Genomic DNA, 11,794 nt, shown 5'->3' on the forward strand with positions numbered 1-11,794 from the left:
TTCCGCTCTCCCTCCTGACCAGTCTCTAGCATGAGAACAGGCTAGAAGAGCTTGCTGGACGATGAGGGACGCTTGTACCCCCAGCGTCCAGGAGATCAGCCGTCTGCCAGGCATGAAGAGTCCAGCTGAGACCCGAGAAACCGCTCAGCCAAGCCAAGCCTGAAGCACTGACCTACAGATTCAAGAGCGAAACGGCTGCTTGTTGTTCCGAGCCTCCGGGTTCGGGGGTGGCTGGTTAGGCAGCAATCACTTACTGATACACGGGCAGAGCACAACGCCTCACTTTTAAGTTAGGGTTCAGTGACACCATAGCACGTGTGTTTATATGAGCCCTGAAGACTGAGAGGCTAAGGCCAAAGAGATCCCACGGTTATCTGTGCAGAGAGCAAGGTCACCGCACGGAGACGTGAGGCTTCCTGGTTGATCAAGTATACGTGGACATTAGGTGCCAATTAGGTATTGCTCCCATTACAGAGATGTGAAAACTGAGGCCCAGTCAGCTGTCTGGAGTCACACAGCAGTCAGCTGGGGCTAGCACCTGGGTCTCCTGAATCAGGCCAGCAGGATGTCCCTGAAGACAGTGGGCCCCTCAAGGAAGTTCAGCTGGGAAGAGGCAGGAGGTAGGAGCTAGTGACCCAATCTGACCCAGCGGGGCTGCACTCTGGGGCATCTGCCCCTGCAACCTGGACCAGCCTGCTCACTCTTCTCACACCACCTGCCTTTAATTTGCCCCAAGCTGTGTCGGCCACTGTGGACGCCTGCCTTGGACAAAACACAAAATGAATGCGCTCCAACAAGACACCAGGTTATTGCTAGGTAGGGGGGATGTGGCTCTGAACATGGCCTGGAACAGTCTGTAAGAGGCTCTGGCCACCCGTGGGCTCCTGCAAGGCCAACTACAGGGGAAAGGGCATTCCAGGCAAGGGGGACACTGCGAGCAAGAGCGCCCCCCGGGCAAGAGCACGGTGGCAGACGCGGGGTCTGCCTGGAACACAGTGTGGCAGCAGGTCTCAGGCACAATGTCAGGGCAGCGCAGGTTGGGGCCCTGGCTGTAGTGAGAACCAGCAGAAGGATGCCAGGTGGGGTGGGGATGCCAGGTGGTGGCAGAACAGGAGGAGGTGGGGCCAGAGCCCCAGATGAATGCAGTCCAGTTGTGTGCTGATAAACACTTCACAACTGGCTCCGCCACGGTCCCTGGTGTTAATACACCACCATGGCCAAGTTCCCACTACAGGTGTGAGGCCACTGAACTCAAGAGCTGGGAAGAGATGTGCAAGATCGCTCTCGTAGGCCAATGCACGTCAACTCCGCTGGTGTGGTCCTATCCCGAGTGCAGGCCTGCCAGGCAAACTCATCTAGCAGCACCATGAAGAGTGAAGCCTGAGGGGGAGAGGATGCCCTCCGTGCCTCAGTGTCCCTCCACTACATGCAGGGCGGACAGGATGGGCTACATGCCACATGCACCTCTGAGGCTGCTCTGGTCCACGAAGCCCCAGGCCCCAGGTTAGTGCCCAACAGCACCTGCCAGGAGGACTTCCATTTGAGGACAGAACTGTGTCCTGTGGGCTGTCAGCAGGCTGGCTAGGGCCACAACCCGGATGCTCAGGCACCTGGCATCAGGACAGGTGATATCCCTCCAATCAGACTTTTCTACCACCCAGCCTCAGCATGCCTTGGGGCAAGGGTCAAAGGTCATGGAAGGTGGGCAGAGAACCTAGAAAGATGCCACAGCTCTGGGTTCCCTACATGAGCCCGGGCAACTCTCCTGCCCACTTTCAGCCTCGACTGCCCCCCGTAGACGGAAGGGCTTGCAGAGAGTGGTCTCGGAGGCTCTTCTTACAAAGCCACCTGCCTTGGGGATCTGGCCAGGGGTTAGCAGTGAAGGCAGCCTGCCTCTTGGACAGCAGTGATCAATGGTCATGATGGATACACTGGAAGAGGGACAGTGAGTGAACAAGGCACCTCACTGGGCACCAGATTATTTGATCATAGTGTAGTTGTGTGGAGAACAATGTCACCTCACAGGCAGGAGGCTTCCTGGTTTATCAAGTGTATACATGGACATTATCTCGTTCCATCCTCGTTAACCACCCAGCCAGTTAGATGTGCTTGTTCTCATCGGAGAGATGAGATGGGAGAGAGGCAGACCAACCCGAGCATTGGGTGGGCACGGACCACAAACCCGCAGCGGACAAGCGGGCCTGCAGAGCTTAGCAGGATGGTGAGGTGGCAGCCAGCCCACTGGTTCCGGGCACGCTGGGTACCGATGCCCTTCTCTCCACCTTCCTCCCTACCTCCTTCCACTCCGCCGGCACTCCTGATCAGGGGCTCCTCTGGGCCCTGGAGGTGGACCTGGACAACAGCCTTGGCCTACTGGCTACTTGGGGGCAGCGCTGCTCTGGGTGTTTGCAGCTCTAGAGGGGGCCCACATTTGCTGAGACCCCAGCATGGCCTGGATCATGCCCCCAGGAGGCTCCCCAGCTCTGTCTTCTGCTCAGAGAAGGCCCGCCCCGTCCAACCACGGCCACTTCCCAACTCCGGCAGCCGCGCTCCCGCAGCCCACCGTGCTGAGGCCGAACCTCGTGTCCCTCTGCCCGTGACCGCAGAGGGGCAGCCGCCTGTGCTCGCGGGCAATCACCCACCTGTGCCAAGGGAGAGAGACCAAAATAGCTCTCTTCTCGTCCTGCTCACAAATGGGGCCTGCTGGGAGGCTCCTTAAATGGAAGTGGGTGGGGCGGCCTCCAGGTCTGACTTTGGGACACAGGCTGGGGTGGGGAATCAACTCTCTGAGGGATGAGAGGCAGGCCCCGGCTCTAGGAGAATGCACATTTCCATGTGCTAAAAGCATCTTTGTGGGACATGTTCAGAAAGAGAGAGACAGTAAGACAGAAAGGCAGCCACAGAGGCCAAGCGAGTGGCCACGTCAGCGCCAAGCCCCGGCACGCAAAGGGTGAAGCTTTTAGGCAAGCGGCGGCCAGTGATCTCAGCTTCCCCCAGTCCTAATGCTCCTGAAAGGCTCTCTCCCACTCCCTGTAATTGGGCATCAGTAGTTAATGCAGTATTGACTGCATTACACGCTCCCGTGCCTCCCCTCACTAATGCCAATTGCATCACCTTGTACAGTCACCGGCTTGCTTAGCCAATAGCCGTTAAAAGCAATCCAAATCATGAATCATATGGGAAACTTTTAGCAAGACACTGCCATCCAAGGAGACAATTTACAGTTGAGTTAATCTGGGTACATTAGCGAGACATGGATTCTGGACGACAGACCAATTTATGTTGTTTCCCTGTCCCCCGCCCCCCCTTAGTGCTCCGTGTGGGCAAATGAACGGAAGAGCGGGGAACAGAGGGAAGCACCTGCCTCTTTACCCAAGGCTCTGGGAGGGGGTGAGGGAGACCTGTCTTTATAGGCTCTCTGCCCGCCTGAACTGGGGCAGGAAAGGTAAGTAGCTGTCCACGCTGCTCAAGATTTGTGAAGCCTTGCTTCCAGCAGCGAGGAGGCAGCTGCGGCTGGACACCCTCCGCTTCTAGGCCCCGGGCAAATGTCAGCCCTGTTCCCCACCCTACCAGCCTCACGAGGTCTTACACATGCTCAGCAGGCAGCGGGGCCTGCTGGGCTCTGTCTTCCTGCCAACCCGCTGGGGTCTCTGGCATGGAAAAGCATCAGGGCACACTCCCTGCCTCCATCTCTGGGGCCAGGAAGGGTCCCCGCCACACTCTGCCAGGAGAGACCCCAAGGCCTCTTCTCACTCCGGGGCATGACGGGATAGCCCAGGAGGTCCTGCTGACTGCTGAGCAAAAGCTGGTCAGTCCCCAAGAATAGCCGAGAGCCCGCCCTGGCACATCAACCAGGTCCGCCGTGGAGGCCACACTCACAGCAGTCATTAACAATTGAAGACTCGCCGTCTGGCCCTCCTCAGGCCAGCTCCACCCTCCTTAGGCAATTTTACTTATTCAAAACGCCCTAAAAATCATGTCTGGTGTTTAGCTCTGCAACCCACCTGCTGTTTCCCGTGGTCACCCTAGTCTTCCTACGGGGCCTCTAAGGGGGCAGCTTACCTGCCTCTCTCCAGCCTGCACCTGGGGACACACCAGCACCCCCAAGAGGGTGCCCACAGCGTCCTCTCCTGTCCAGTCCCCCCACCACCCAAGACTCTCCCTGTTCTTGGGGTTGCCTGGACCCTCTGCTCCCTGCCTCCGAGTACTCAAGGGCCTCTTCTCCAATGGCCCGAGGGCTAATCTGGTTCCCAGGGCTCAGAGCAGTAGCTCCCTTTGCTCCCCCGAGACCGCGAGCCTCCCCAGAAAGGCCCCCGGCCTAGAGCCAGCTCAAGCACGGGTGCCAGGGAAAGAAGGGCTCTTTCTCCGGGAAAGTTGGAGCAGGGCTTCCTTTGCTGACAGGCAGGCCCGACGGCATTTAGAAAGCCCGGACCCTGAGTTCCAGTAAAGTGGAGATGGCTAGGCCAAGAGCAAGCGTCCAAATGAAAGCAATTAATCTTAAAACCAGAAGTTTAACCATTTGCAAAACAGATCTTTCCTCTCTGTGGTGGCCCTTCACTGCTCGACCTAATGGATTACTTTATTAATAATGCACTGTGCTTAAAAGCAAAAAAAAAAAAAAAAAAAAAAAAAATTTTTTTTTCTGACGATTCAATACTTCAGAAAGTCTCTTAAACCCGTTGCTACGGCAAAGCGATTGATATTTTATTATCTTTCAGAAGTGCAGCATGAAAGCCCCGCAGCCCAGCAGAGCAAGAGCTTTGGTCCTCGGCAGCTGGCAGACCTGACTTCAACCAGAGGAGCCCCGGCCTCTTCCGACAAGATGCTGTCAGGTGGAGAAAAGGCATTGGGGGTAGTTAATAAGAGCCCCGAGTCCCTGCTGCAGCCAGACAAAGGGGGCAGTGCTGCATCCCTGAGGGACATGCTTCTTGGGGGCCCTGGGAGGCAAGGCTGCCACCTAGCCCAGAGGGCCACCCGCTGAAAGGGCATACGTGCCAGGAAGAAATTAGGCAGCAGGCTCGGAGGGACAGGTGAGTCGATTCAGAGCCTTTCTCCTTCCCCAATGGAAGGTGCCACCTTAAGGGGTCCCTGCAATTAGGGGAGGCCAGACTCTAATAGGGAGCGGAGGGCAGATGCGTGAGCAGAAAGACTGCGTTTGGAGGACACCTCTGGACTGGGCAGGACAAGAATCAAATGGCTCCTCAGGGCCCCAGCTGTCTACCTTCCTGGTACTCTGGGCCCCAGAGCTCAGTGGTACGAACTGTAGAGGGCACCATATTGTTCAGACTGAGCTAAGTGGGGATCCGAGGGGCATCACGAGCTCTCCTCTGCAGATCTGGTGGAGACTAGGGGAAACACGCATGCCCAGTGTGGCTGCGGTGCAGGGCCGTCTGGAGGCTGGAGACTGGTTAAAATGACCTCCAGATATCTATTCCTATTCAGGGCTCATCTGAAAATCCTGAGTATCACAGAGCTCAAAGGAACTCTGGGGTGCCTGCCCAGAGCACTACCTAGGTGGCGGTGGTGGGGTCACCTTGTCGCATAAGACCCATCTCCCTGCCTGAGGTCTCCCACGTACAGGGCCTGGGTTTCCTCCATTTCTGGCTTGAGCCTGGTGAACGAGCACACCAAATAACCACGGCTGAAGACGTACCCTGAGTTCCACACCTGCCGGTTGAGAGAGCACCTCCATACACCAGGACCCTCTGCACTGGCTTCTGCAAGCCCCCATTTTACCAAAAGGGAAAGCGAAGGCTAGCTCTGTTCATGACTGTTCTGAGAGAACCCGGGGAACTCACGACAAGATGCCTCTTCCCTCCTGGTCTGGCCTGACCAGGTCCTTCTTGTCATTTTATACAGACCTGCAGAAGCCTAGCCCTCTGACAGCCCCCATAGGGATCCTGGAGAGAGGGCCCTGAAGAGCTATCAGCATACTAGAGATGGAGGTCGCACCCTGGCCAGCCCCTGGCAAATGCATTCCTTTGGCCAGAAGTACTTAGCTGCCCCTTTCCTCTCTTAGGGTATACACACTGAGAAAGAGCCTTCAAGGCTCCCCCACATGCTACCCCCAGGCCAGACACTTGAAATGCCCCTCCCCGACGAGGTCTCAGGGGTGGTGGGGAGGCCAGGAGCACCAGCATGTGGTAGCAGCAAAGTGCACATCCTGTGTGACCTTGAACAAGTCACTTAACGTGGAATTTTTCAGCAAGTGACCATGTCAGTAACACCACTGACCCGGTAGGCAGAAGACACAGGCCCAGGGGAGACTCACTAATAGAAGGTCAGAGAATGACCACCACAGTCAATCCAAGAGGATTCCCAGTCACACACTACAAACCCATCTCCTCAGTTCGTTACCAGTAGAAATCAGGTGACAGCATGGGTGCCAACAATTACACCCCCATCTCCCTATAACCCAACACACCAGGCAGGTAACCCTCACCCACAGGGCAGGAGGGCCTGGGCCAGCCAGGGAACAGCTACTGTTTGACCTCTGGGGGTCTGCATTTGGGTCACGGGGCACCCACTTGGCTTTACCCTTGAGTGGGCTGTGTTCCCAGGCTCTCCTAAGCATCCCAGCACCCTTACTGCAGGGCACTCCCAGTCAGGAAGGCTTTGGGGTCCATGGGACCACCTGCTAGAGGCTTGCAGCAACCTTGGGCCCCTGTGTTCTGACCTCTGGGGCGCACCGAGGCTCTTGACCAGGTCAGGTTCATGCCACTCTCCAGGGCCTCACCTGCACGAGTGCTACTGGCCACTGGTGGGACACTTTCTTCCTCTGAGCCAAACTCCCGCCTGCGCGCTCAAGGGACAGGAGACAGTGGGCCACCACAGGCGGCGTCTGTCTCCCCGAGGGGCCGGCCGGCCCTCCCCTCGCCCGCCGGGCACCCCAGGGACAGCACGGTCTTCCTGCGCGCCCGCTGGCCGCAGCTCTGGCGTGCGATTCTCCCGAAGCCCCTGATTTGCTCGGCGCTCCTGGCCTCTTGGGTTACCCGGGCGGCGCGAGGGAGATGGCTGCGGTGAGAGGAGCCGCCGCAACGACGAGAGCCGAGCGCCACTGCGCCGAGATCCGAGGGGACCGGAGCCTGCACGCGGCCGGCGCACCGCCCTCCCGCCCGCCGGCTCACTCACCCCTCCCCCGGCCCCACCTGGCCGCCNGCGCCGCGGCGGGGGCCGAGGGGGTGCGGGGTGTCGGCCCCCCGCCCGCCACCTACCGTCCTCCTTGTCCAGCACCATCATCTCGGGCGCTCCGTGTCCAGCCGCAGCTCGGCTCGGCCGGGAGAAGGGCGCCGACTCCGGGCGCGCTTCGGCGGGGCGGCCGGTCCTCGGGCAGCAAGCGGGCTCTAATTACCCGCTTGTCCGGCTCTTAACCTAGATTGCACTCAGCTAGAATTACATTCAGGAGCGAAGCACTTCGCAGATACAAAAGCAGTCTCACCTACTTTTGTGCCTCAGAATTGCAAGGAACTACGAACTGCAATTTAGAGAGAGAGAGGGAGAGGGAGAGAGAAGGGGGAAGAGAGGATCAGAGCCGTTTCTTTGATTCTCACCTTCTAAATGGCTCAATTTGCCCAGTATAATCTGTCTTAATGTAATTGCATTTGATAGCTCATAACCCTGGCTCTGGCAACGACACAGCTTTCAGCCTCATAAAGTGTTTTCCCCTCGGATTTAATCTGAATCTCAATCTAAAATTATATTCAAAGAGATGGGGGAATCTCGGCGGCCGTCTCCCGCTGCCTTTCTCCCTCAATGTATGAGGTTTGCACTCCTGCTACTGAATAAATGCACACATTTCCCAAGGCCCCCCTCCCTCCCGGGTTAATGGGGAGTGGAGACGCGCGGCTGCCCGGCTCCGCAGCGCCACCTGGAGGTCGCTCGGCCCTAGCTCGGCTCTCGGTTCCGCGCAGCACCTAGGGTCCTCATTCCAGATATTTGTCCAGTGGACCACCCTTGTCTTCCACTCCCACCCCTTCAGCCTTAGTTTCTGACCCCCCTCCCACCCGGGTGATCCTTCTCTGATCTCGTACCCTCCCTTCCTACCAGCTCTGCCTGCCGGAGGCTTCTGGTTACCTCCTGGATTGTTTGGCAAAGTTAACCCTCTGCAGGGTACAAACTCACTTTTGAGTCTTCCAGCATCACCCTTAACCCAGCAACGCCCCCCTCTCCAAGAGCATCCTAATTCCATAGGGAGCGAGATCCTGTCTCAGCTTCTCTCTGAGCAAGCACGGCATGGCCTTGAAGGTTTTTCTCATTCCAAAACTATTTATTGAGCATGTATTATTCTAAGGCACTGGCGATACCGCAGTGAACAAAAGATTCCTGCCATTTCCGAGTTGAAAATTCTTGCTCTATAACTCAGGAGGCAGGAAGGAAGACAGTGTCCGTCTCCTCTCCTCCTGAACCCTACTTCTCCCCAAGAGCCTTGGGGCTAGTGCCCAGGCTGCCTACTCTAGGAAAGCCACTCTTAAATACCAAGAGCTTTTTTTTTTCTCTTGACAGTACCATGTTCCAAGAGGGGAGGGAAATATTAATGGATTTTCTATAGGCCAAGGAGGGCTTCAAAAAGACGTGTAAGAGGTTCATCCCTGGCAGGCACTTCTGAGGACTAGACCCAGGCAAGGAGAAGGCAAAGACCACCATTTGGGATTTCATCCCATCTCTCCCTATTACCAATGGTGGATCTTAACAAATCACTTTGTCTGGGCCTCAGTTTCCCTGGTTTGTGAAGTGGGAGACCTGTTCCGCTATCCAAGGTTGCTGTGGGGATCAGATGAGCTAATGTATGTGAATGTGCCTTGTAAACTGTGGCACCCTGACAATGGGGGGACTTACTGAGTATACAAGAGAACTGGAGGCCAGGCTGTGCCCCTGAAGCCCCGGGAGGCCCCAAAGCAGGGTGCGTGACGGGGGCGGGAATGGGCGAGTGGGGCTCCCACCCATCTTCCTCTAGCCTAAGTGGGGAAGTCAGGCTTTGAGAAAACAGGAGACAGGCTGCTTCTAATGAGATGCCTCGTCCACAGCTCAGAGGGTTTCGCTTTCCCCTTCATCTTGAATACTTAATCCTAATAGTCCTTGAGTATATTTGATGTTAAATATATCATTTTGCTCAGCCTCACTGTCCCTCAGGACTGCGAGCTGATCTCTCCCCTGCCACTGCAGCCAGAGCCACACCCCGAGGGTCCGAGGGAAGCTTTGGCACTGCTGCCACGGGCGCATTTCGTACCAGCCCCTCACCCCAGCCTGACTGGGGGCCAGACAGTGTCACAGGCGATGGGCCTGGCATGCTGGTGAGGGGTAGCTTCTGGCTGCCGATGTCTCTGTGCTACCTGGAGCCATCCACTCCATGAGGGCTGTGGCTTTACTCTCAAGTCCCAGGGCCGTGCCTCCTCCCTTTCAAGGGTCTGGCCCTGACCCACAAACCAGGACTGACTAGCTGCAGACAGTTTCCCACTTGCTTGTTCATGTGCCGGGCTTGGAGCTCTGTCCCAACACCAGCTCCCCCAAGCCTCCAAGGTACCCAATTAGCAGCCACCCCACCAGCATCCCCCTGGGGAGTCGGGGGCCCTGTGCCCTACCTCAGGGACGGGAGCAGGCCTAGGGTGCTGAGCCAGGGGCTGAAGAAGCATGTGGGGTATGTCAGCAGGGGATTCCTGCTGTATGTGAAGGGCTGCTTGTGTCCACAGGCAGCTCTCTCTGCACCCCCAGTTGTGACCACCGAGCTCCCACAGTCATCTGGAAAAGGGCCTCTACAGAGGCCTTCGCTTTATAGGGCTACCCAGCAAGCCTTGGAAGGTTTAGGTGACTGCAGCTCTTAGCCAGGAAGGGGCCTGCTGGATGGACAGAACCAGACATAAGCCTCAGCCATCCAGCAGCCACCCTCTCAGCTCATGGGGAATTGCTGGGCAGACAAGTAACTCCTGGGGGCAGGCCTACCCCCACCCAAGCTGCCTCCAGGTCCAGGGGCACACCCGCAATACCAGGGTGGAATCCTCGGATCCCCTGGGGCTGGGGGAGGTAGTTTGCACACAACACAGTCCACAGGTGATGAACACGTACTCTCAAGTCAACATTGCCAAGAGTGCTCCAGAATGCCCTTGAACTGCCTCTGGGGACAGCAAAGGGAGCCCAGCTGATCAGCCCCCAGGTTATGGTGGGGAGAAAGGGGTTGCTAGTGGCTGCCTTTCAAAGTTTTGGTCAGGTCTTAGCAGTTTGTCCCTGCACCTGGCAGAAAAGTCCTGAGGAAGGGTTCCTGCACTGGCTTTGGGAAGTGTGTGTAGGAGGGGGGAGACTCTTTGCCCCAGGGCCTGCGCAGACCAGATATTCCAGAACTCAGTGGAGGCTGTCAGATGTGCCTCAGCCTGAGGGCCCTGCTTCCAACACAGTGTAGCTGTCTCCAAGATGGGGTTACAAGCTGGCTTCACAGGTGAAGCTCACAGAGGTATTTGGAGTGACAAGGCTCCCTTCCCCGTGGCCACCACAGCTGACAGGACTGAGTGACCCTACAGATTTTGCGGTACAATCAGGAGGCCTGCTGGCCAAGTTCAGTGCCCTGCTCTGCCCCCTGCTAACGCAAAAACAGCCTAAGCAGAGGAATTTGCGACCAGCTAGAGCGCAGAAGTACACAGTTGGCAAACTTTCTTCCTTTGGTTTCTGGAAGCCCTTCTAGGAAGCTGCAGTTACCACCTGTTAGGCCTGGTGGAGGCCTAGACTAAACCTGCCCCCGAGAAAGCAAGTCTCTCCCACCCTCCTGATGAAGGCCAAGCCACCCTGCACAACAGCTCTCAGAAGGTTGTGGATGTAGGCTGACCAACTGCCTTGGTTTGTTCCAGGACTGAGGGACTTCCCAGGAGGCAGGACTTCAGTGCCAAAACCAGACAGTTCTGGGCAAACCAAGACAGTTGACCACAGTGGGAGATGGTAGGCTGGGACCAGGGACTAGTGGGGCCAGAGGGAAAGGTCAGGCAGCCAGACCTCCCTGCACACCAGCAGCTGCCTCCCAACCTCAAATTTCCCAGCCTCCTGCTCAGGGCTTCGTCACCCAGGCACCAAGGAACTGCCTTAGGCCCTGGGGATGGTCCCACCGGGACAGCCTGGCTGTGCCTCCTCTTGAGGACTGGTAGTTCCGGTGGGAAAGCTGTGAGTTGGACTCAGGGGTGGATCCAGATTTTTTTAGAGGCAAGCTTACTTGTGCAATTTAGGGGCTGGGGGTGCTCTTTAAGAAAAGGAACACAAGCCTGCTAACACAAAATGACCACCGAAGGACTGTGAAGCTTCAACTTCGCTAGCTTCTAGGTAACGATATTGCGGATACAGGGCCCTACCCTAGCCAGCGGGGAACCTCCCAGCACACTTGGCTGGGGGAACCCTGCCAGGGTGAAGCAATGTCACCCATCCCGCAGCTGTGAAGTTCCAGATCTCAGGGACCCAGGACCGTGCCGGTTTGCCCGCAGGTTCCCTGGGTATCCCCATGGGGGAGCCGCTCCAGAGTCGGCGGCGGAAGGGGGGACGCGCAGACACCCAGGGAGCCTGGGAGACTCGGGGGCTGCGGGCACTGCGGGGAAGCCCGCGGCGCGGGTCGCAGAGGCGCTCTGTGTCTGCGAGACGGCAAGGGCCAGAGAGAAAGTTCCCGGCCGGAGCGTGCGGGGCTGGCAGGCTCGCGGCGGCCCGGGTGACTTCCCGACCCGGCCGAGGAACCGCGGGGCTGAGCCAGGCACCCCCGCGCGCACCCCCGGCACGCACCCCCGCGCGCACCCCCCGCGCGCACACCCCGCGCCGCGCTTCCGGGAAGCGG

General features: G+C 57.7%; 1 protein-coding gene across 1 annotated transcript in view; it reads right to left on the minus strand.

The window, feature by feature from the left end:
- Positions 1-7,773, minus strand: part of LMO1 (LIM domain only 1) — a 35,942-nt gene extending 28,169 nt beyond the window's left edge. Inside the window, exon 1 of the mRNA XM_011220917.3 lies at positions 7,215-7,773. Coding sequence (XP_011219219.1) covers positions 7,215-7,239 — 25 coding nt within the window. The 5' untranslated portion in view covers positions 7,240-7,773. The remainder of the gene's footprint in view (positions 1-7,214) is intronic.
- Positions 7,774-11,794: the final 4,021 nt, after the last annotated feature.

Source organism: Ailuropoda melanoleuca, chromosome 8 (assembly GCF_002007445.2).
Source record: "Ailuropoda melanoleuca isolate Jingjing chromosome 8, ASM200744v2, whole genome shotgun sequence".
Classification (NCBI taxonomy): domain Eukaryota; kingdom Metazoa; phylum Chordata; class Mammalia; order Carnivora; family Ursidae; genus Ailuropoda; species Ailuropoda melanoleuca.